General features: G+C 44.7%; 3 protein-coding genes and 8 non-coding genes across 12 annotated transcripts; 10 read left to right on the top strand and 1 right to left on the bottom strand.

The window, feature by feature from the left end:
* Positions 1 to 450: 450 nt before the first annotated feature.
* LOC123105268 (uncharacterized) lies at positions 451 to 4,801 on the bottom strand. Of its 2 annotated transcripts, XR_006450755.1 has the most exons (4): positions 3,557 to 4,801; positions 2,553 to 2,636; positions 821 to 894; positions 451 to 727 (listed from the first exon to the last, which is right to left on the bottom strand). XR_006450755.1 is itself a non-coding variant. In XM_044527308.1 (3 exons), the coding sequence occupies exons 1-2, from the start codon at positions 4,749 to 4,751 to the stop codon at positions 2,566 to 2,568; spliced, it is 1,266 nt and encodes a 421-aa protein (XP_044383243.1). In that variant the 5' UTR covers positions 4,752 to 4,801; the 3' UTR covers positions 451 to 727; positions 2,553 to 2,565. The 2 variants fall into 2 exon arrangements, 1 of the variants encoding a protein (XP_044383243.1); XM_044527308.1 differs by lacking the exon at positions 821 to 894.
* Positions 4,802 to 4,880: 79 nt separating this feature from the next.
* Positions 4,881 to 8,414, top strand: LOC123105270 (60S ribosomal protein L36a). The gene is made up of 4 exons (XM_044527311.1): positions 4,881 to 5,058; positions 7,681 to 7,860; positions 8,010 to 8,084; positions 8,165 to 8,414. Exons 1-4 carry the CDS (start codon positions 5,056 to 5,058, stop codon positions 8,222 to 8,224), a joined length of 318 nt encoding a protein of 105 aa, XP_044383246.1. The 5' UTR covers positions 4,881 to 5,055; the 3' UTR covers positions 8,225 to 8,414.
* LOC123109428 (small nucleolar RNA SNOR75) lies at positions 5,209 to 5,296 on the top strand. Its single transcript, XR_006452657.1, has one exon. It is a non-coding gene; the product is annotated as a small nucleolar RNA SNOR75 (small nucleolar RNA).
* LOC123109425 (small nucleolar RNA SNOR75) lies at positions 6,514 to 6,599 on the top strand. Its single transcript, XR_006452654.1, has one exon. It is a non-coding gene; the product is annotated as a small nucleolar RNA SNOR75 (small nucleolar RNA).
* LOC123109182 (small nucleolar RNA Z105) lies at positions 6,661 to 6,727 on the top strand. The gene has a single exon (XR_006452479.1). It is a non-coding gene; the product is annotated as a small nucleolar RNA Z105 (small nucleolar RNA).
* LOC123109210 (small nucleolar RNA R66) lies at positions 7,449 to 7,520 on the top strand. The gene has a single exon (XR_006452503.1). It is a non-coding gene; the product is annotated as a small nucleolar RNA R66 (small nucleolar RNA).
* Positions 8,415 to 10,948: 2,534 nt separating the features above from the next.
* LOC123101625 (uncharacterized) lies at positions 10,949 to 13,271 on the top strand. The gene is made up of 4 exons (XM_044522990.1): positions 10,949 to 11,078; positions 11,804 to 11,858; positions 11,915 to 12,153; positions 12,963 to 13,271. Exons 1-4 carry the CDS (start codon positions 10,949 to 10,951, stop codon positions 13,163 to 13,165), a joined length of 627 nt encoding a protein of 208 aa, XP_044378925.1. The 3' UTR covers positions 13,166 to 13,271.
* Positions 12,284 to 12,374, top strand: LOC123109429 (small nucleolar RNA SNOR75). Its single transcript, XR_006452658.1, has one exon. It is a non-coding gene; the product is annotated as a small nucleolar RNA SNOR75 (small nucleolar RNA).
* Positions 12,470 to 12,556, top strand: LOC123109420 (small nucleolar RNA SNOR75). The gene has a single exon (XR_006452649.1). It is a non-coding gene; the product is annotated as a small nucleolar RNA SNOR75 (small nucleolar RNA).
* LOC123109187 (small nucleolar RNA Z105) lies at positions 12,619 to 12,685 on the top strand. The gene has a single exon (XR_006452485.1). It is a non-coding gene; the product is annotated as a small nucleolar RNA Z105 (small nucleolar RNA).
* LOC123109160 (small nucleolar RNA SNORD18) lies at positions 12,784 to 12,865 on the top strand. The gene has a single exon (XR_006452453.1). It is a non-coding gene; the product is annotated as a small nucleolar RNA SNORD18 (small nucleolar RNA).
* Positions 13,272 to 24,184: the final 10,913 nt, after the last annotated feature.

Here is a 24,184-nt window from a genome sequence, read left to right as displayed (position 1 = left end):
TCAAACATTGCAAAAAAGTGGTCCAAGTGGATGGTAAAGTTCCTTTTTCTTTAAAAGTGAGATTAAAGGAATTCCCACCACTTTTTCTTTGCTCAATTCACTGAACCAAATACATAAATAGTGCTGCTGAATGAAAGAAAAAAAATCCATTTTCCAAGCATGGGCCAAGGCTCGCCAATTACTGAACCACCAATCGTCCTACAACCGGAGCCGGACGCCATTCAGCTGTTGATAGGAGTGGAGATCAAGCCTTAGAACAAGCAGGCAGCAAAAGGCGGTGGCCGCTGCCATGGGTTGCTGTGCAACCAAAGACATTTCCAAGCTCGTCCTCAAGCCAAGCAATCCAACAACATTTTGGTACTACCAGCAGCAGAGATTCGAGATTGAAGTCTCCGCATAGCATACAACATGGAAACACGGAGCATAAGCACTCTGTACCAATCAGTTGCATGAAAGACACAGAGAGAATGAAACTGGAGGCGGCAATGAGCTGACAGAGGCAAAGCCTATGCCACTGCCTTATTCATGAGGCCAAGCAAGTTGCTGCTTGTCCTACAATTATTCAGGTACGCAAGGAAGTTACCAAACTGGACAAATAAATAAATCTATCCTACAAGTCTACATCGCAGTTGACAGAACATGCTTGCTGCCTAGAAGATGGACGGAGCCTGCACCGCACCGGTAAGCCATTCCGCTGCCCAGCAACCCGAATAAGAGCTCTAGATACCTGCAGAACAGTCTCATTTGTCAAACCAATTGTACCACTGATTGATTAGGCAAAAGCCATTAAAGTAATAATATGTCAAAGCATTTGCATTACTTAAAAGCATAAACATCAACTTCATCATTACAAGCCGGCAACAAAATCAGAAACCGGACGAGAACTCTAGATACCTGCGGAAACAGTCACTTGTCAAACCAATTTGTACCACTGGTTGATAAGGCAAAAGCCATTAAAAGTCAAAGTTTGTATTGCTTGCGGAACTTATATCAAACCTCCAAAGGTGGAACAAAACCGACACCAAATCAGAAAAGATTCAAAAAAAGATAGAAAAAGACTGCCTCATGGGCATACGAGGGATTCATGGAGTTGAAAGCAGATACATCTGCCTTCTAGCCCAAAGTCACATGTTTTTGAAGTGTAAGAAATAGCCAGTTACTAATTAAAAATTTTAAATCAACCAAATCATGCAGTAGAAGCCTCAAACAAGGGATCATGCATCGTACTACACACTGATACTTCCATCGGTCCAAAATAGACATTACCTTTTCAAACACTCTACAGCATTAAAAATATAACAACTGCCAAAAGGTCCTCTGGAAGGCGAAGTCACCCGCTTCTTCATTTGGTGGACCTTCAGCATCGCTGTTGTACTGCCAACCACCTCGAGCACCAGAAGCTGAAAAACCTGGGCTGCGCAGCATCAGGAGATGGCCAAGCATCTTTCTGTGTGATGCACGTAGATCTGCCAGATTTGGCTGAGCAATCCTCACTGGTCTGGCCATGGCAGCAACGCTGCGATCTTGTGTACTGGACACTATGCAGTATGGTGGCTATCAAGGAAGAAGAAGGCGCACAAGGACCAGCGCAGGGATTTCTGTGAGGAAGAGCAGCGCATTCTAAGGCGAGAGCACATACATGGACACGGTGTTGGCCAAGAATAAATTGGAGGCAGATAGACGTCATCATGCTTTCAACAATAATTCGCATTAACCACAGTGGAGGCAGTAGAGCCTTCGTTCCATGTTGTTTTGGTTCTTATTGTGATCTCCCTCTCCTTAAGAGTGAATTAGCCACACATGGCTTTCTTGTATCGAATCAAAACCTTCTTCTCTTCTTATAATGAAACATGCGCAGAGTTTTTGGAACTTCGCTCAGAAAAGTAAGTATCATAACTATCCAAAATGAGCATCAATGTGGAAGGGCGTAGTTATAAGCGTGTATATTGCTACTTATCAAATATTTACATCAAGGTGACAACTTTAGAATCACAATAGGACGTGATACATCCCACGAGCTATAGGGAGGAAAGGGGGTTGTGTTCCATTCTATTACATACTGCATAGCACGACAGCATTCTCATCTATGTGCAATTAAGAACATATGCACAAATTGGGAATGGGAAATGTCCAAAGCTATCAGCCATCCGAGGAGCCACAAGGAGGAAACAACCAAACATTAGAGCAGTAGCACTAGGGACGAGGCAAACCGGTAGCAAGGCAGCTGGATGGAATGTAGGCTAAGCAAAAGAGTTCGTCCAGGAGAGAGGATAGGAGGTATGAGAGAGCAGCTGAGGAAAGGAATGGAGCTGCAGGGTAAGCCTCATAAAAGGTGAATAGAAGAAGCAGCATCAGGATAAAAGAGCCCAGTGGCAGCTTGCCATAATAGCATTACGGAAGGAGGGAACAGCTGAGCAAAGGGTCGTCGGGAATTAGTCCTCACTCAAAATTTAATTATTCAAAAATGGTCGTAAAGGGAACATTTCTGTAACAAAAACAAAAGGTAACGGTTATGATCCCTAAACTGAAATACGAAGATAAGCTTCCATTACCTGTAAACCAATGTTATAAAGTCACCTTATGCATTGCATTGCTCAGAAATTTGGCTTCATCAGGTTCACCACCAATGCCCATGTCTACAAGCATAAGCCAAACAACCAATGATATTTAGACCAAAGATATGATGGGATAACAACGAGATATTTACACAAGACAAAATTGAGAGAGGAAAAACACATTTTTCAACATTGGAATAGATAAACACAAAAGCACATCTATTGCCTTGCAAAGAATATTTCTGAGAACGGTATATATACTAAGTAACCTCCTAAAACACAATGGCATGCACATAATATTAGCTGATTAGAAAGAGTTATTCTAATCTTGCCCTGTGTTATCTGAAGTTGACAAAATATAATGTATTCAAACCAAAAAAAATTAAGAACAAAGAAATAACGACAATTCAGAGTTAAATAACTTTAGCTTGAAAAGATGAAACAAACTCAATTCACTTATCCTCTAGTACAAATATACTGTGGCACTTGCGAATCTTCAATAAGTGGTAAAAATGAACAATTATCTTGTCAAGATCAAACTAAGCCTTCATTATGGATTTAAGTTAGCAAGATTACTATAAACAAAAAATGGACCAGAGGATATAACTAGTTTTAAGCCTTTACATGTGACAATTGAGCTACCCATTTGGGCATTTCACTGTTGCAGTTGGTTCAAGCTTAGTTTTCCTGTTTCCAGCTGGTATTAATCTCGAGGGAAAGTAAATCACTGGCATCATATGGCTTTTGCATAACAATATATTTCTTGTTCATCAAATAGACTTAACATATAGTGCTTGCTACCTCTGGGTTGAACCACATAGTTTGACAATCATCATCATCATCATAACAATAATAATATGATAAACATTATGATTATCTATTCAAATAACCCATCAAGCAGCAAAATAACAGTTGACAGATATTCAATTTATATTATTAGTCTAACAACAAGGGGTTAAAAAATTCATCAATCAATTATAGAAAATTACTTGGGCATTTACCTGCAGTGTAGACACTTGTGAATGGATGAACCAAACAGTAAAATGTCTGTATGGGAGGCTTGTACACTTCCAGTGACTCAAGCTGGACCATGAAAATGCCGTGATATGTCCATATAAACACCACATTATTGTCCTCGCAATACCCGAGCATCATTGGGCCCATTTTCCTTTTATCTATATAAAGAAGTTCCTCCAATCCAATAGTCTTCCCCAGCACCCATGAAACAACACCATCACGGTCGATCTTCCTTTTCCACAAATGGAGGTTGGCGTCTAACAGCTCAAGGACGCCAAGCTCACCACCGTCCACGGGCATAGCCCGGAAGGTCCGGCTGCCATTCCTACTACACTTACCCAAGCAGGGTAAGTGTATGACAGCCAGGTGTTGTGTATCCAAATCAAATTGAAGGATGGCAGCTACCTCCCAAGCAATTGAGCAAAGGGACCAGTAGAGGGAATTCCCGACCAGGGTACTGGAAACACGCATCTCAATCATGGTGGTTACGCCGCTCGTAAAATCCGCGGATACCCAGATTGGATCGCCCCATTTGCCGGTCTCGGACGAGTAAACGCAGGCGAACAGCCGCTTGTTCTGCCTGTCGACGCCGGTCAACACCGCCTGGAACCGGAAGGGGCGATCGTCGAGGATTCCGGCGGTGCGAAGGACCGCCCCGTTTAAGATCTCGGTGCCCTGGCCGTCGTCGATCACCCAGGGGATGAGGAAGCGGTGCTGGTCGCCCGTGACGGGGTCCCACACGAGGACCTCGATGTCGAAGCCCGCCGGGTCGATGAGGAGCACGAGGCCGTCGCGGCAGCCGATGTTGGAGCGGCCGCTGCCGTCGTGGAGGCGCAGGGAGAAGCGCTCGACCGGGACGCGGTCGGGGTGATCCAGGATAGGGGTGAAGGAGAGGACTTCGGGGGCGTCCGGGGCGGGGTTCGGGGCGTCGGGTTTGCGGCTCACCTCCTCGAAGAAGCCGATCAGGGGAGGTGGGCTGCGGAGGTGGTGCGCGCGGAAGCGGCGGACGAAGCGGCGGTCGGTGACGAGGCGGCGCCAGCTTTTGCAGACGAGAGAGGCGCGAGGGAGGGCGGACGGCAGCGGGGCTAGCCGGACGAGGATCTCCGGGAGGAGGTTCTCGTCCTCCAGCGGGGCCGCCACCTCCGGCGCCGGCGAGCTGGGGAGGTCGCCGCAGGTCATCTCGCCCAACAAACTCCTCTGGGAAACCGATCAGAACAGACCAAGTCGAGCAGTCATCTCATCTTACGTGGGCGTGGGCCTAGGAGTCGGTTCGAAGGCCCATTAGGCCCACCAACCAGAGACGCGACCGGATCACTGCGTGCAGCGGCCGATCTGATCAGAGCCGTCCACCTCCGCAGCACCCAAGCCCTATAAGAACGAGGCGAGAGCCCCCGCCGCCAATCTTCCACACGCTTCCGCCGCCGCCGCTGCCGACGACGACGCTAACCGACCGAGCGCGAGCACCGCCGCCGCCGCCGCCGCCATGGTCTGTCCCTCGCCTGTGCTCCTCCCCCGTCCACCTACCTTAGGATGCGATTTCCTGCTAGAGGATCACTTTGCGACTGCGGTAGATGCGCTCGTGTTTACCAATTGTTGCCTCTTTTTCTCCGCGGCTCACGCGCTGGTGCTTGTGGGTTCTCTGTGATGATCAACACCGATTAGATGTCCGACCCAACCCATTCCGCTAAAACATGGGGACAAAACGAGGCATTTGTCTGAGAGAACACTGGTTCTGTTTTTCTTTTCCCTGTCATGCTGCTGCTTGAATTCCATGTGCTTATTGTGTACTAGTAATTTGTACGTGCTTTGCACGTTAGATTATTATGTGTGACCATAATACTAAATCATGTAAATTAAAAATTGAATATTCTGTGCTATAATCAAATGGTAACTTCTGGATTTTTTTACAATTCGTCTTGAATCACGGTAGCACAACGGATTTCTATATGAAGAATGTTTTGAAAAACATACTTTTATTCCAAAAGAAATGTTATTGACGTGTTTGTGAAATCTTTTAGCTTTTTCATGTTCCAACTTGAAAATACAAATAAAGTTAGTTTGATGTTAATTTTCACCATTTCAAACAGTAAACTTTAAATAATTTAACATCCGATGAAGAAAAATAAATTAAAATCTAAATCTGAATTTTCTATAAGTTGTTTGAATAATTCTCTTAACAAACAGCAATACTCGTTTCGTTCCATAATATAGTGCGTATATATTTTTTGAAAAAAGTCAATCCTCACAAACTTTGACCAAGTTTGTAAAGAAAAACATTTATATCTAGAATTCCAAGCATATATCATTAGCTTCATCGTAAGATGTATTCCATATTTTTATATTTTTGGTATTGTAGATATAAATATTTTTTCTATAAACTTGGTCAAAGTTTAAAAAATTTGACTTTTAAAAAAACTATCCACGCTCCATTATGAAATGAATGAAATATTGACATGCGTACAATTTTTTCAACAGCATACTAATTCTTTAGAAAAAATGCTTCCGTGCATGCATTCAACAGTATTCATGCGAGGAGCAAATTCCTATAGACCGGTACCCTCAAAGTGCACACTTGTAGGCTTCTAGGCTACACTCCAGTAGTACTACATTTTGTCTAATAGGGCCGGTTCCCAATGTAAAGCTAGCTCGGTTGCTGCTCACGTGAAAGTTTTCGAGCAAGTGTCAGGTTGGTCAGACGCCAGCTGCGTTTATAACTCTAGAAAGATCCATCGAACTCGTTTTGGCGCGCGGTTGTGCGAAGCGAATCCCAGAAACCATGACCGTCAGATAAGTTGGCTTCAACATTGATAAGTGGCACGGATTCATCCCGTGGAAGAATCAACGGCTAACAGATGCTTCTGCATCACTGTGGGCAGCTAATCTAAATTTGAAAATTGGTGTACTATAGTAGTAGAGAAGAGTAGAGTGCTATTTTGATAGTTCTCTGTGATGATGAAAATAGATGACGAGTCTGATATAATCCATTCAGTTACACCATGTGGAAATCTAGGCATTTGTCTGAGAGAGCATTGATTGCTTAGCCATTTCCTTTGCTCACTTTTTCCACCATTTTTGTATAATTGCGTTGGTGGCATGATGAGGAAGGCAATTCTTGTCTGATCTATTTGATGATTAAATCCTCCTACTCATTCTGAATGTCAAACCGACTGCAGATCTCTACTTTGCTGAACTAGTTGTGTAGATATCATAGAATAGTTGTTTCCTCTTTGCCTTTGAAATTAACTTCAGTTTGGGAAATGATGAAGAACAATTGGCCCGTGTTTCTGAAAACCATGTGATGATGTCTAAAAGCACAGAATTGAATTATATTCTCTCTGTGCACGCTGGATTTTTGTGCACTGATGAGCTGTATTTTAGCTTACTTTAGTACTGCTCTAGGTTTCTAGTTACTGTGTATGAGATGTGCTTTAGATATGTATAAGCTGGTACTAGTTTATATCAGGCAGCTGGTCTTTTTTCAAAGATGGAATGGACTGATCGTCGTGTCAGAAACAAGTCTGATTTAGTTTTTAGTATGTGTTTAGATCGACTATAGTTTGTATTTATGCATCTTTCATTCTGTCATATTATGAACGTGCTTCATGCAACTTCACATTACGTGATACATCTAAAACCCACTGCAGTTGGCCATATTGTGGAGTATTAGTGATTTTGTTTGGTGTGTTTGACATCCGAGCTTTTTATTCTTAGCTAACCTAAAACTAAACTTACAGCCATTGTTTGCATGTATTGCCCCAAGCAGACCATCTGCCATTAATTACTTCTTTCTTACCATGTGATAATATGATTTTGTTATGCAAGTAATGCTGCAATTTCAATTCTTACTGTTTAATGTTTGCTATTTTAATTATGGGGTCCTGTGATGGCATGAAATCTTTGAGACCTGATTATCCTTGTGATGACAACCATAAGCATGTTTCTGAGGAGCTAATTGTTTATTGTACTAGTGGCTTTTTTAGTATTTCTTGAACATTTACTGAACTTGTTTCTAGAGCTACTTTTTTAGCTATTGCAGTGTCATCTGAAACTGTATGCAGTTTCATGCAAACCCTGTTTTAACATTAGTTATGTTGCGAATGCTAAATAGGTGAACGTTCCGAAGACCAAGAAAACCTACTGCAAAAACAAGGAGTGCAAGAAGCACACCCTTCACAAGGTCACTCAATACAAGAAGGGTAAGGACAGCCTGTCTGCCCAGGGAAAGCGTCGTTATGACAGGAAGCAGTCGGGATATGGTGGTCAGACCAAGCCCGTTTTCCACAAGAAGGTATGGCAACATCTTTGCGTGTGATTGTCAATCGATCTGATTTGTCTATCAATTTCATTGCCATCTACTTATGGTGTGTCTGGTTAGTGTAAAATCAGATAAAGATTAAAGCCAGTTGGGAAATGCTAATTACGTGACCTTTTCTTCAGGCAAAAACCACCAAGAAGATTGTGCTGAAGCTGCAGTGCCAGAGCTGCAAGCACTACTCCCAGCGCGCCATCAAGGTCTGTTCCTTTTTTTCTTGAACTGAACATTTATTTTTGTTCCGTTATGCTTTGCTCAGTCTGTCTTTATTCCTTTGCAGAGGTGCAAGCATTTTGAGATCGGTGGAGACAAGAAGGGCAAGGGAACATCCCTCTTCTAGATTGCTTTCACCTATCTGTAGTCATTGTGTTCAAGAACTATTACTACTTGTCGTAATGTTTTGATGTTATGAGTTGAATCAATCATGTATCCAAACCCCTTTATCTGGCATTTGAGCAACGATCGACTTGGCAGAATGATCTTTTGTAGCTTGAATCCTCTTTTAATCTCAGGCATTGCCGTAACGTGGATATGGATGTCCTGTGCCCCGATCGGTATAATTTGAGCTTTGCTCCCGCTGTTTATATGCTGTTGGAGGACAGATGTATGATAACTGTTCCAGGCAGGAGTAGAAAAATCCTAGTGTGGACAGTGTCAGCGAGATGATTTGTGATTAATCCTGAGGGAATGAATCCTAAGGCGTGGGCTGTTTATATGCTTGCTGTCTGGGAGTTTCAGATATGTGAGGTTTTCTTTTGGCGAGTTCTTATGTCTATATGTTTGTCCGAGTTATTTTTTCTGAAACGGAGGCAGAGATTGCCTCATCTATTAATTAAACAGAAGAGAATTGCTCATGTTAATTACGGAAAACCGGGCAAAAACAGGAACAACAAGGACCAAGCCCACTCCCAGAGACAAGCACATTCAGGGCAAATCCCATCCTAATCGACAACATGTCGACCTGTGGCCGCTCCGACTTTAACGGAGAACTTAGAAGAACAAAACTAGACGAAAGTTGTTGCCGAACGGGCCACTTGCAACCAGTCATCGTATACCATAGGGTCTCGCCGCCGCAGCTTCGACTCCACAGCAACAAACAAACCGAGGCAAAACCGCGGACACGGCGGAGAAGAGCCGACTACCGCAACCATTGTCGCGTCACCAACATCGCTCCCACCATCATCGTTGCCACAAAAGCCTGGTCGCCACAGAGATCCTCTCGGGGTCGCCGCCCCGACATCCAGTGCACTCCACCGGCACCGCCTTCCGAGGTCGCCGCCCCGACATACCACCGCTCTACTCGAGCAGCAACGCCGCACAGCCCAGCTGCCCGCAGCCCACGCTGCTCAGGGCAACCGCTCGCAGACCACGAATATCGCACCATATCCGGGGCCACCGCCCCGACATAGAGTCAGACCGCCCCCTCTGGGGCGCATCGACCGAGCCGACACCCCCACCGCCCAAGCGGGACAAGGATGCCACCCAACCAATGTCGAGAGCGAGCCACACCTCTGTTGAGGCATATCTCTCTCGATATAGTTTTGGTGATTGATGATAACATGTTTGCGGACTAATCGTGTGCTTTGAGTATTTCACAGATTCATCCTTGGCACGAGACGATTTCTTCCCTTCGGAGTGTCATTCAAGACGATGTAGCTCTTTTGTTTCTCTTTCGGTGGTCTAGTTGCGTAGAGGGCACCGTACTATCAAGAGGGGGTCCGCTGGGGTATTGCTTGGGTGGAATCAACACGTACACATCAGCTTCTCACTCTCAGAGCTCTTCCACTTAGTTGGAGAGATCTCTTCTCTTTTGTGTCCTGTCTGGGTTCCAGCGGTAGTACCGTGCAACCTAGCGGTAGTACCGTCGAGGAGTCACAAGCGGCAGTACCGCTCCGCAGCGGTAGTACCGTCGGTGACTCCACAGCAGTACTACCGCTGGCCTGCCTGGCACCACCGCCTCGTCCTCAGCCTCGACGGAGAGATCCTCTCTCTCTTGTCTGTGTCCCAGCGGTAGTACCGCACTACCCAGCGGTAGTACCGCCGAAGGGTCACAAGCAGCAGTACCGCTCTGCAGCGGTAGTACCGCCCGTGACTCCGCAGCTGTACTACCGCTGGTCTGTCTGTCTCCTACCGCCTCGACTCGAGGGCTCCTTTTCTCGTGTCGGGTTTTGCGGCACTAGTTGCGGCAGTAGAGGCGGTAGTACCGTTTCGGAGCAGTAGTACCGCCCTTACCACCGCGGTAGTACCGCTCTGGGTCCAGATCCCTGTTGCTCTCCTCTGCGCGGCAGTACCGCCAGCTGGAGCGGCAGTACCGCTGGCTCTAGCCAATCAAACTTGTTGATTTGCTCGGGTGTGGTTGAGAAGGCCCCGATCTACACTTCCACCAAGGGATTTTCAATTCCCCCACTCATCCCTAGCGGATCTTGTTACTCTTGGGTGTTTGAGCACCCTAAACGGTTGAGGTCACCACGGAGCCATAGTCCATTGTGGTGAAGCTTCGTGGTATTGTTGGGAGCCTCCGATTAAGTTGTGGAGATTGCCCAACCTTGTTTGTAAAGGTCCGGTTGCCGCCTTCAAGGGCACCAATAGTGGAATCATGACATCTCGCATTGTGTGAGGGCGTGAGGAGAATACGGTGACCCTAGTGGCTTTTTGGGGAGCATTGTGCCTCCACACCGCTCTAACGGAGACGTACTTCCCCTCAAAGGAAGGAACTTCGGTAACACATCCTCGTCTTCACCGGATCCACTCTTGGTTATCTCTTACCCTTACTTGTGCAATCTCTTTAGTGTTACTTCTCTTGCTTGCTTGTTTGCTTGTTGTTATTGCATCATATAGGTTGCTCACCTAGTTGCACTTCTAGACAACCTACTTTGATGCAAAGTTTAATTTGGTAAAGAAAAGTTAAAAATTGTTAGTTGCCTATTTACCCCCTTCTAGTCAACCATATCGATCCTTTCAACCTTCGAATCCGAGCAGATCCGAAGCACTGCGCAACACACAATCTCCAGTCGACGTCCACCGACTCCTCATCGTGGTGCAGCAGCCGCCGCACCTCTCAAACATGCGCGGACCCTGCCAGATCCGCGGCCTCTCCTGTCGTAACCACGCCGTGCACGCCTCCCCGCGACCGAACGCGGCCGCACAGCGCCAGATCCGCCGCGACCGCTCGCTGCACATCCGGCCGTCCCTGGGCTAGCGCCCCACGCCGCGGGACCCCACACCCGACCGCGTCAGCCCGCGCACCAAGCGTCGCTGCTCAGCCGCCACACTGCGCCGCCTTGTCGCCTCGCCGCGCCGCCCGCAGCGACCACGAGTCGGAGCTCCCCCGATGTGACGCGCCGCGCTGCGCGACCACGAGGAGGAGGAAGAGGGCCCTGCCGTCGGCGAGCCGCGCGGGCTTCGCCCGGCGACCCCTGCCGGCGGCGGCGAGGGGAGGGAGCGCCGGTGAGAGGCGCTGGCGGCTGGGCGGGGTTCACTCCCTGGTCGCCCGCGGGAGCGACCGAGGGGAGTGCTCGGTTCGTGGTAGTTGTTGTTTGTCCGAGTTAATCTTATGCGATTTATGAATTCTGAGGTGCGCAGCTGTGATCATCTTTTTGAAGTTATTACCGTCATGTTTGTGCATTTTCATCAATTCTTTTGTCTCCATGACGTGTGTATAAACGAGCTGTTGAAGTCGGCAAGTTGCTATTCATCTAGCTCCAAAAAGAGCTTCCCTCCAGTGCATGCTTGCCTCCCCTGTTTCACTCTCTGAAAGATCTTCTCATGAAGTGCGACAAGCGGTCTCCTAAAAACCTTGCCAGTGGTGGAACATGATACATGATCTGCATCCTGCAAGTCGTTCAACTAGCTCCTCATCAACACATGGAGAACATCTTGTTTTTTAGTTCTGAGATGAGAAATTCTTGTTTCTTTTTAGCAGAACCGATCAGGCCGAGTCAAGCAAGCGAGGAGGAGGCCCAGTTTAAGAACAGGTGAAGGGAAGCCCATCATCTTAGATGTGACCGTGGGCCGAGACGTTGGTTTGAAGGCCCATTAGGGCTGCGAACCAGAGACCGACCAAATCGGATCAGAACGCCGCTCAGCGGCTGATCCGAGCCGTCCACCCGCTAGGGTTTCCCCCCTTCCCAGCACCCCACCCCTATAAAGTACGAGTCCAGAGCCCCCGCCGCCAACAATCTACGGAGATCGGGATCGTCCACACCCTTCCGCCGCCGCCGCCGCGAAAAGGAGAGCGAGGCCGACTCCGCCGCCGCGATGAGGGCCAAGGTTCGTACTGCCCTTCGTCTACCTTCTCTCCTATTAGCTGCTTCGCGACCGCGGTAGATCTGGGCATGTGCTAGTGTTTATCGAGCTTTCGTTCCTGCTGTTGCTGTTGCTCGATGTCGTAATTAGTGGTTCTCTGTGATGATCAACACTGATTAGATGTCCGATCCAATCCATTCCATTCAACCGTGGGGACAAAAATGAGGCAAATTTGTCTGAGAGAACCTGCTATTATAGTTCGATTTGCCTGTTCTCAGAGATTCTAGGATGTAGTTTCTGTTGACTGAGTTGATATTTTTTGCGCATGTTTGTTTATAGTTCTCTGTGATGATGAAAACATATGACGAGTCCGATGTAATCCATTCTATAAAACCATGTGGACAATCGAGGCATTTGTCTGAGAGAATAGTGTTTTCTTTGCCAGTGTTTCTTTCTAGATTTGTTCTTTCTTTCGTTCAATTGCGTCGGTTGGCATGATGAGGATGACTATTGGCGTCTGATCCATTTGATGATAAAATCCTCCTACTCATTCTGAATGTCAAACCGACTGCAGATCTCTACTTTGCTTAGCTAGTTCTTTAGATATCTTAGTTTGGTTGTTTCCTATTTGCCTTTTCAACATTGTCAGTCTTTGGGAAATGATGAAGAACAATTGGTCCGTGTTTCTGAAAATCACGTGATGATATCCAATGAAACACTCAAATCTTCTGATTCCAAAACAAATTGTACTTTCTTGTTATTTGGCCATGCATCTACTAGAGTAGTACTACGCAATTTGTGCTGATGAACTGTGCGGTTACTTAAATTTGCAGTGGAAGAAGAAGAGGATGAGGAGGCTCAAGAGGAAGCGCCGAAAGATGAGGCAGCGATCCAAGTAGGCGCCTTGGAGCAGGGGAAGCATCATCCTACATCCAGGCTGCCAGGCATCGAGGGAGGACGGCATGGTCTAGTGATTCCTGGCGTGTTTGCTGCTATGGCTGTGGAAGCTGTCTTACCTGTGTTCTGTCCAATTTAGCTGTTTAATGCTAGTCTGGTTTTGTTCCAAGACTGAGTTTTATGTAATGTGGGATTATATGTGTTTGTGACTGAATTTTATGCAGCTATTAATTTTGCAGTACTCTTGATATATGTAATTCTGCCCTGCGTCCATCTTTTTTTTTTGATGTGATGCTGTTCTATTTCTTTCTCATAAATGTTTCTGAAATTTTAGTTAGCCTTCTGAGTAGTTGAAAAGAACAGTCTATAGTTCCAAATGTCACATTCTGTAAAAAACTACTGCCTCCGTTCCGAAATACATGCATGTCTGAGATTTAAATGTGTAGCTTCTCCAACCATTGTTAGAGATACTGTGGAACTAAGTAATATTCCTCATTGTACCTGAGCTGATCGACTTGGATACCAAATTCAGCATGCACATTTAACTTGTATGAGCTTCTCCATGCAACATGCACCCAATGTATACGAGCTTCTCCAACAGATCTAGAAATGTTACCTTGGATATATGTAAAGCCAAGCAAATTGCTTCCGTTTGTGTGGGTGTAAGACGTTAATCTGCCTGACAGATTTTGTGTGTTTATTTAGGGCCTGAAACAACCGTTGTAAGACTTGTGATTTGGAGTGTGTGTAAACACCTAAACTCCCCATCAACTCAGAGAATCTCCCCATAACGTATTTAGGGCATTTGGGGCCAGAAACACTGCTCCAATACCTGCCCTTAATGTAAAATTTGCTCCAAAATTTCCAGCGCTGCCCAAAAATACAGCATAAAGTACTGTCGCAAAACCGCCGGTCGGGCGTTTTCCACGCACCCTTCCTGCCTCTACACCTGCAAATCACCGTCGGCTGATCCAACTCTACACTTGGGCCGCTGTCGCAAAATCGTCGGTCGGGTGTTTTCCCACGTGCCCTTCCTGCCTCTACTCTTGCGAGCATCACTGCGGTTGATGCCTCCCCCAACTCTAGCGCCCCTCACCTCGTCCCCTCTTCCCTAGGTCCGATTTGATCTCTATCCCTGCGAGATTCGGCTCCGGCCACCCATCCAAGCTGAGCGAGCTCCATGGGTGGTGGCGGAGCTTTGCTAGCACATCCAGACAAAGGGCTTTGGCTCCGACGCCTTCTTCAATGTTGTTGTCGAGGCCATGGCTAAGTTCTCAAATGCAATTGCGGTGACCCGGGGCTAGTGCGGCTCGGAGCTTCCGTTGTTGTGGGTTGAGCATGTAGGATTGTTTCATTTCTACTGGGTTGCGTGGTGAGGATGTTTCGATTCCTTTAAAGTGGAAATTTCTCGTGCTATGACTTGAAGTTTTTTAATAGAGTGAATTGAGCTGAATTGCATGGCATGGGTAGTGACCAATTCTGTTGCTGATTGTAGCACGATAGTGCAGTTATTTTGTTTTGCCAAGAAAAAAGGAAGTTAGATTCACCTTGGCGATTCCAAATAAAGCAAGTTAGCCCTCTTCCAAACACATTTATCATATTTTTTTTTTTTGCGAAAGCAAACACATTTATCATATATTCCCTCTAGTGACCTAAATAATCTTATATTAGTTTACAGAGAGAGTACAAAGCTAAATGAAAGCCTGATGGCTAGTTAGTGGTTTGTGTGGTGGTGCTGCAGAATGGGTTGTTGGAGTTTGTACGGGTCGTGGAGGTGCTGCTTGAATGCGCCGCTGCTAGTCCCGATGTAATTCATTAGTAAAGTTCAGTTTCCAGCTTTCCTTTTTCTGACGAAAGTGTAAGAGGCCAAGATGCAGGTGTTAGTTTTCAGAAAGTTCAGACTTTCACTGTTCCTTTTACTGAAGAAAGTTACAAAGGAACTTCTTGTCAATTTCGTTTGTTATTCGCTGAAATTGTATCCCATGCCATTTTGGTGTGTAGTTCTGTGCAATACAAAGAAATTAAAAGAAGACACTCAAATTTAGTATCTACTTTGATTTTGTCGGTCTTCCTGTTAGATTTGGTTTTAGTAGTTGAATTTTTTGAGCAGCTGTTGGTGGAGAAGACACTCAAGTTCAGTAATTGAATTTTGTGAGCAGCTGTTGGTGGAGAAGACACTCAAGGAAATCTTGCAAAGTTTAATTTCTATCCATATGTGGAGAAGAAAGATGTGGTGCGGTTGCCCTATTTTTATGGCAGTTGTTGGAGCAATGGTGCCCTATTCAATACCCCATTTTAGGGCAACTTTTGGAGACACTCACTTTCTCGTGCCCTAAAAACACTTTTTTGTATCCCAAATTTTACTTCAAGCAAATTTTGGTGCCCTATTATAGGGCAGTTATTGGAGATGCTCTGCTCTCAGCACAACTTGATATAGTAGGCTGGTTGTATGCTTTAATTCTTCGTGAATGTTTATAGTTGGGAGGCGTGGAATCGGTGAGAGCCTATGACGCGACAAATATGTGGTTTGACACACATAAATGTCATGATGCCCAAACTGAGCTCATTTATAGGTGCTGAAATATTATGGGCCCACACAAAACCATGCAATGCGGTGGGCAGCGGGGCACCTTCATGTCATCAATTCTCAACTGATAAACATCAATCTCTTCCGTGCCTCTCAATTTCAAATTATTTTCCTCTAGAAACGATGAGACAATCCATACATCAAGAGAGTAGAAAGTGTGTTCCATACGAGTTGCATAGGCTTGAAAGGCACCGGGAATTATTTTATGGGCTGCACTAGGTGTTGGCCGGTTTAAGCAATGGAAAAGATCGTCCACCTCCATAGCCGTCGGACTAAGACAAAGAAAGTCACTACATCTTCTTCACATGAGCAAATGAAGTTGCAACAAGCATGTTGTTGCACCCGTCTCTCTACAACAGAGGATTTGTTGCAAAAGGCTTCGAACTACGGACTAACCGTAAAAAGCCTCAAACCATTTTTCTCTTCCTCCGATCTATCTAACATGAGCCTTATTGTGCTTTGCCTTCTGCAACAAGAGAGTTGTTGCAAATTGTTTAATCTTTTGTTCTTTTTCTTTATTGCCTATCATTGCAACATAGGTCATGTTGTAGAATCCTTTTTTTTTTTGCAAAAATAGAGGTCTTCTGCATATATAAACTTTTGCAACAGAGGTCTTGTTGTAGCTTTTTCTTCAACAAAGGTCAACCATGGGTGGGAATAAGAAAAAATATAGAGCGACGCATAGGGTCCACATAGGACACGCGTCTGCACACTAGAGGCGGCGGATGCCCCGCGATGGATAGGCCAGGTGAAGAAAATCATTTCCTTTTATTTTATCACGGTGTAGAAAGTTAAAACTATGCATCGTGTGACCAGTTTATCCACCCCCACCCCCCATTAACTGACACGATAATTGCCCCGGATGGAAAGAAACCTTTCAGGTCATGCGGCTATTATAGAAACAAAAAAATACAAGCTCCACAATCTGCTATCCGGTCATCATGACCCCAAATTGTACATAGCAATACCAATCTGTGGTTGAATGGTTAGGTGGACAGTGGTATCCCCAGTCCACCAGAGTTCATATCCTTTTGCTCACATTTATTGCTGAATTTATTTCAGGATTTTCTGCGATGCGCGTTTAATGGGAGGAGACGTTCCCGTCGACTACGAGACGCCTTTGGTGACTTCGTCCATCTCAAGATGATATGCCGCCTCAGTTTGTCGGAGGTACTCATAGTGGTAAGGTATGCGTGTGTGGGAGGGGCAATGACGACTGCGCGCATTCGGCTCGCTTCAGTGCTTGTAGTCGTCGCTAGGTGGTCTACATATCTCGATGTAATTTTTATTATTTCTGGTGTTTGTTGTACCACCATGATTGACGATAAATAGATTGGAAGTTTCTTGAAAAAAAAAGAGTGATGGTCGCTCGGGGAACCTTGTCCTTTTTTATAACCAATCTAATAAAGTGGTGTTGAACTATTCTTTAGAAAAATTTATTGATGCAATTGTTATGGGTGAAAATGATGCTTCATGGCGCTTGACAGGATATTATGGACAACCAACTTGGGATAGGAAGCACCTGTCCTGGACATACTCGCGCAACGGAATGCGGCTGGTCCATGGTTAGTTACTGTGATTTTAATGAGAGATTGGTTGCAAGTGAGAAGGAGGGTGGTAATGTTCGACCTCAACAATTGATGCATAATTTCAGAGGTTGTGTGGACTTCAACAGACCACTGTTATTGGTGATCAGTTTACCTGGAGCCAGGGCATCACCAAGTAATGAGGCGTGTGCGGATAAATTGCCATATGCGTTGGTTCATGAGCACCGTGTCCATTCAGACCATTGATCTATTTTCCTTCATATTTTTTTAAAATTTGTTTTGTCTCAACAATCGAAGGCCCGAAAATAGTTTGAAGCCCGTTGGTTGTGTGAAGAAACCGTCAATGCGGTAGTCCAATTGGCTTGGGATCCAGCAAGCTAGGCCACCCTTGCCTGATTGTACCAAGGCTGTTCATAAAGATCTACACCAGAGGGATCTGGAGGTTCTGAAAGGCCCAAATAAGAGGATATCGAAGCTAAAAAAAGACCTTCAGAAATGGAGACAAAGTGATCTGACGGGGAGATTAGGGATAAAAAAGATCTTCAAATATTGATAACCTTCTTTTTGTTAGGCTAGATATTGAGAATCTTCGGTATCATGAAGAATTGTTTTTATAGAGAGGACGAGCTAATTGGTTGCTTCATGGAGATCAGAATACATCATTCTTTTCTTCATAAACTTGCTTCAAAGAAGAAAAAGGAAAAGTACATTAAGAGGCTACTTGATTATACATGGGTACGGAGAGAAGGTACAAATTATCTCAGTAGTTTGATTACAAGGTACTTTATTGATTTGTTCTCATCAGAAGTACTCCCTCCGTTCCAAAATAGATGACTCAACTTTATACTAACTTTGTATAAAGTTGAGTCATCTATTTCAAAACGGAAGAAGTAGTTGATTACAAGTTACTTTAGAAACAAATGAGTAGCAACTACATCAGACCGCAACAGCGTGTTGTTTAGGGGTGGAAATTGATAGCGGATAATCCGAAATATCCGATATTCGTATTCGAGAAAATGCCTATTTGTATCCGAAACATCCGCATCCGAACCAAAATGGAAATGGAAATTATCCGTATCCGAATTTATTAAACAAATAAAAAATAAAATATGGTAGGAGATTTTGAGACAAACATGGATATGAAAGTGGATATATCCGTATCCGAATAAGATTATGGGAGGTAATTTTCAAATTTCTAGACTCAATATTCCAATTATCCAACATAAAAGCCAAATAAGTGGTCAAATTTTACTCTTTATATGATTAAACTTATAAATTATTATGCATTACAATAGTATTTATTCATAAACCTATTTATCATTGACTTATTGTATGTCACAAGTTGATTATTTCAGTTCACATAGCTATCGACTGATTTACTTAAGCAATATGTTGATATTATTCGTATCCGTTCCGAATCAAGAAAATATCCGATACGTATCCGTATTTGAATAATATCCGAGCCGCATCCGTATCCGATAACATCCGTATTCGAATTCGTATTCGTTTTGAAAATATGAAAATGGAAGTGGCAAGAGCACTATCCGATCCGCATCCGATCCGTTTCTACCCCTAGTGTTGTTCAACTATATGGGATGAAGTTTGGTCCATAGTTTTTAAATAAGACTTGGCTACACCGGTATGATTAGTCCCGGTGAACCAATATGTGGTTGAATGGTTAGGAGCACAGTGATATCCCCAGCCCATCAGAATTCAAGTCATGATGCTTGCATTTATCCCGGATAGGCGCCTATGGTGACTTTGTAAAATTTAGATAATATACTAACTCAGTCTTTCAGAGGTGCTCATAGGGATAGAGTGTGCGTACGTGCATTCACAAGGGGTGAATATATGCGCGTATAAATATATGAGCACTTACGTTTATACTGTGTTAAAAACAATATAATTAATGGTGAATGTGCTGCACCAACAGTTGCGCACCAGCGCCATCACGCTGTACTAGATCATAAAGGCGCGCGTTGCGGCGCCCGCCCATCTTAGACACATCTTAACAAAGGAAAAAAGATGTCTTAACGAAAGAAATATAGAAACATCTGACCAATTTCAGTTATATGTACCACATGGAACCATCACAAGTTGGTTCTATCTTCAGCCAGAATATTTATATATTCACAAATTCCGTGCATCTGATTAATGACAATAGAGGGCCAAGTGATGGTTTGTATAGCATATAAACAATTGATGCAAATTGGTAGAACTGTTATTGACATCCCAAATAAAATGATCTTCAAAGAACTTATGTGTGTTCCATGTCTAAAGGACTCACTTCTCATCCTTTTCATTATAGTAATGATTTCGAAGGAGCTCAAAGCCTTAGGCATAGGAGAGAAAATAAAGAGCAAATCATGTTCTATGGTCAACGAAACGAAACAATGTGTGTGCATAATCCTGCAAACTTCCGCATGAGAAATAATGATTTACCTTGTTAGACCCAGCCTGCTGAACCTTATGCAGTACATGTTCTACTATGTTGGCATTCAATTCAAAGAGGGAAAGGACCACCAAAAGAAATTAAATGCCATACAACATACATATGAGCATGCAAGAAATTGGCAGTATAGCAGAGTTATAACTTATACTAGTAGAATGCCCGTGCGTTGCTACGGGCTACAACACACATAAATGAATTAAATAAATGATTAAAGTCGTCTTTAAATTCGAAACTCATTTCTTCCTCATACGTCCGGTGCCCAATGGGCTCCCCAAAATTCAACCGTCTGGACAGTCCAGACTTTCCGAAATCCAGATCATATGTGGGGGAGAAATGTCATTGTCCGGACTATCCGCCATTTGTTATCTCCAACCCAAGGGCGCAACACAAAACCCCCATCCCACGACAAAAACTTCGGTTTTCCTATCTGACTCTCCCCTTCCCGCTCGGTTTCCCATTGTAGTGAAGGAAATATGCCCTAGAGGCAATAATAAAGTTATTATTTATTTCCTTATATCATGATAAATGTTTATTATTCATGCTAGAATTGTATTAACCGGAAACATAATACATGTGTGAATACATAGACAAACAGAGTGTCACTAGTATGCCTCTACTTGACTAGCTCGTTAATCAAAGATGGTTATGTTTGCTAACCATGAACAAAGAGTTGTTATTTGATTAACGAGGTCACATCATTAGTTGAATGATCTGATTGACATGACCCATTCCATTAGCTTAGCACCCGATCGTTTAGTATGTTGCTATTGCTTTCTTCATGAATTATACATGTTCCTATGACTATGAGATTATGCAACTCCCGTTTGCCGGAGGAATACTTTCTGTGCTACCAAACGTCACAACGTAAATGGGTGATTATAAAGAAGCTCTACAGGTGTCTCCAAAGGTAGATGTTGGGTTGGCGTATTTCAAGATTAGGATTTGTCACTCCGATTGTCGGAGAGGTATCTCTGGGCCCTCTCGGTAATGCACATCACACAAGCCTTGCAAGCATTGCAACTAATGAGTTAGTTGCGGGATGATGTATTACAGAACGAGTAAAGAGACTTGCCGGTAACGAGATTGAACTAGGTATTGGATACCGACGATCGAATCTCGGGCAAGTAACATACCGATGACAAAGGGAACAACGCATGTTGTTATGCGGTCTGACCGATAAAGATCTTCGTAGAATATGTAGGAGCCAATATGGGCATCCAGGTCCCACTATTGGTTATTGACCGGAGATGTGTCTCAGTCATGTCTACATTATTCTTGAACCGTAGGGTCCGCACGCTTAACGTTACGATGACAGTTATTATGAGTTTATGCATTTTGATGTACCGAAGTTAGTTCGGAGTCCCGGATGTGATCACGGACATGACGACGAGTCTCAAAATGGTCGAGACATAAAGATTGATATATTGGAAGCCTATGTTTGGATATCGGAAGTGTTCCGGATGAAATCGGGATTTTACCGGAGTACCGGGAGGTTACCGGAACCCCCCGGGAGCTATATGGGCCTTAGTGGGCTTTAGTGGAAAGAAGAAAGGGGCAGCCCAAGGTGGCCGCGCGCCTCCCCCCTCCCCTAGTCCTATTAGGACTAGGAGAGGTGGCCGGCCCCCCTCTCTCTCTTCCCCCCCCCTTAAGGAATCCTATTCCAACTAGGATTGGGGGGGGGGGGGAATCCTACTCCCAGAGGGAGTAGGACTCTCCTGGCGCACCCTCCTTGGCCAGCCAGCCCCTCCCCCTTGGCTCCTTTATATACAGGGGCAGGGGGGCACCTCTAGATACACAAGTTGATCCTTGAGATCGTTCCTTAGCTGTGTGCGGTGCCTCCTGCCACCATATTCCACCTCGATCATATCGTTGTAGTGCTTAGGCGAAGCCCTGCGTCGGTAGAACATCAAGATCGTCACCACGCCGTCGTGCTGACGGAACTCTTCCCCGACGCTTTGCTGGATCGGAGCCCGGGAATCGTCATCGAGCTGTACGTGTGCTAAGAACTCGGAGGTGCCGGAGTAACGGTGCTTGGATCGGTCGGATCGGGAAGACGTACGACTACTTCCTCTATGTTGTGTCAATGCTTCCGCAGTCGGTCTGCGTGGGTACGTAGACAACACTCTCCCTTCTCGTTGCTATGCATCACCATGATCTTGCGTGTGCATAGGAATTTTTTTGAAATTACTATGTTCCCCAATAGTGGCATCCGAGCCTAGGTTTTATGGTTTGATGTTATTTGCACGAGTAGAACACAAGTGAGTTGTGGGCGATATAAGTCATACTGCCATGTCATACTTTGGTTCAACGGTATTGTTGGACGAGACGACCCGGACCAACATTACGCGTACGCTTACGCGAGACCGGTTTCCCCGACGTGCTTTGCACATAGGTGGCTTGCGGGCGACTGTCTCTCCAACTTTAGTTGAACCGAGTGTGGCTACGCCCGGTCCTTGCGAAGGTTAAAACGGAGTCTATTTGACAAACTATCGTTGTGGTTTTGATGCGTAGGTGAGATTGGTTCTTGCTTAAGCCCGTAGCAGCCACGTAAAACTTGCAACAACAAAGTAGAGGACGTCTAACTTGTTTTTGCAGGGCATGTTGTGATGTGATATGGCCAAGACATGATGCTAAATTTTATTGTATGAGATGATCATGTTTTGTAACCAAGTTATCGGCAACTGGCAGGAGCCATATGGTTGTCGCTTTATTGTATGCAATGCAATCGCGATGTAATGCTTTACTTTATCACTAAACGGTAGCGATAGTCGTAGAAGCATAAGATTGGCGAGACGACAACGATGCTACGATGGAGATCAAGGTGTCGCGCCGGTGACGATGGTGATCATGACGATGCTTCGGAGATGGAGATCACAAGCACAAGATGATGATGGCCATATCATATCACTTATATTGATTGCATGTGATGTTTATCTTTTTATGCATCTTATCTTGCTTTGATTGACGGTAGCATTATAAGATGATCTCTCACTAAATTATCAAGAAGTGTTCTCCCTGAGTATGCACCGTTGCCAAAGTTCGTCGTGCCCAGACACCACGTGATGATTGGGTATGATAAGCTCTACGTCCATCTACAACGGGTGCAAGCCAGTTTTTGCACACGCAGAATACTAAGGTTAAACTTGACGAGCCTAGCATATGCAGATATGGCCTCGGAACACGGAGACCGAAAGGTCTAACGTGAATCATATAGTAGATATGATCAACATAACGATGTTCACCATTGAAAACTACTCCATCTCACGTGATGATCGGTTATGGTTTAGTTGATTTGGATCACGTGATCACTTAGAGGATTAGAGGGATGTCTATCTAAGTGGGAGTTCTTAAGTAATTTGATTAATTGAACTTAAACTTATCATGAACTTAGTACCTGATAGTATCTTGCTTGTTTATGTTGATTGTAGATAGATGGCTCGTGCTGTTGTCCCGTTGAATTTTAATGCATTCCTTGAGAAAGCAAAGTTGAAAGATGATGGTAGCAATTACACGGACTGGGTCCGTAACTTGAGGATTATCCTCATTGCTGCTCAGAAGAATTACGTCCTGGAAGCACCGCTGGGTGCCAGGCCTGCTGCTGGAGCAATACCTGATGTTATGAACGTCTGGCAGAGCAAAGCTGATGACTACTCGATAGTTCAGTGTGCCATGCTTTACGGCTTAGAATCGGGACTTCAACGACGTTTTGAACGTCATGGAGCATATGAGATGTTCCAGGAGTTGAAGTTAATATTTCAAGCAAATGCCCGGATTGAGAGATATGAAGTCTCCAATAAGTTCTATAGCTGCAAGATGGAGGAGAACAGTTCTGTCAGTGAGCATATACTCAAAATGTCTGGGTATAATAATCACTTGATTCAGATGGGAGTTAATCTTCCAGATGATTGCATCATTGACAGAATTCTCCAATCACTGCCACCAAGCTACAAGAGCTTTGTGATGAACTATAATATGCAAGGGATGAACAAGACTACTCCCGAGATCTTCGCAATGCTGAAAGCTGCGGAGGTAGAAATCAAGAAGGAGCATCAAGTGTTGATGGTTAACAAGACCACTAGTTTCAAGAAAAAGGGTAAAGGGAAGAAGAAGGGGAACTTCAAGAAGAACAGTAAGCAAGTTGCTGCTCAGGAGAAGAAACCCAAGTCTGGACCTAAGCCTGAAACTGAGTGTTTCTACTGCAAGCAGACTGGTCACTGGAAGCGGAACTACCCCAAGTATTTGGCGGATAAGAAGGATGGCAAGGTGAACAAAGGTATATGTGATATATATGTTATTGATGTGTACCTTACTAGAGCTTGCAGTAGCACCTGGGTATTTGATACTGGTTCTGTTGCTAATATTTGCAACTCGAAACAGGGACTACGGATTAAGCAAACACTGACAAAGGACGAGGTGACGATGCGCGTGGGAAACGGTTCCAAAGTCGATGTGATCGCGGTCGGCACGCTACCTCTACATCTACCTTCGGGATTAATATTAGACCTAAATAATTGTTATTTGGTGCCAGCATTGAGCATGAACATTATATCTGGATCTTGTTTGATGCGAGAC

This window comes from Triticum aestivum, chromosome 5A (genome assembly GCF_018294505.1).
Source record: "Triticum aestivum cultivar Chinese Spring chromosome 5A, IWGSC CS RefSeq v2.1, whole genome shotgun sequence".
Lineage (NCBI taxonomy): Eukaryota > Viridiplantae > Streptophyta > Magnoliopsida > Poales > Poaceae > Triticum > Triticum aestivum.
This window is presented reverse-complemented; position numbering and strand designations above follow the sequence as displayed.

Bases quoted from the DNA above. Each gene is read 5' to 3' on its own strand.
- LOC123105268 (XM_044527308.1), bottom strand. From the start codon at position 4,751: ATGACCTGCGGCGACCTCCCCAGCTCGCCGGCGCCGGAGGTGGCGGCC. The intron at 2,637-3,556 runs GTAAATGCCCAA...TTATGCTTGTAG, and splicing joins CACAAGTGTCTACACTGCAG to ACATGGGCATTGGTGGTGAA.
- LOC123101625 (XM_044522990.1), top strand. From the start codon at position 10,949: ATGCGCGGACCCTGCCAGATCCGCGGCCTCTCCTGTCGTAACCACGCC. The intron at 11,079-11,803 runs GCTAGCGCCCCA...GTTTCTTTTTAG, and splicing joins GCACATCCGGCCGTCCCTGG to CAGAACCGATCAGGCCGAGT. The intron at 12,154-12,962 runs GTTCGTACTGCC...TTAAATTTGCAG, and splicing joins CCGCCGCGATGAGGGCCAAG to TGGAAGAAGAAGAGGATGAG.
- LOC123105270 (XM_044527311.1), top strand. The intron at 7,861-8,009 runs GTATGGCAACAT...CCTTTTCTTCAG, and splicing joins AGCCCGTTTTCCACAAGAAG to GCAAAAACCACCAAGAAGAT. The intron at 8,085-8,164 runs GTCTGTTCCTTT...ATTCCTTTGCAG, and splicing joins ACTCCCAGCGCGCCATCAAG to AGGTGCAAGCATTTTGAGAT.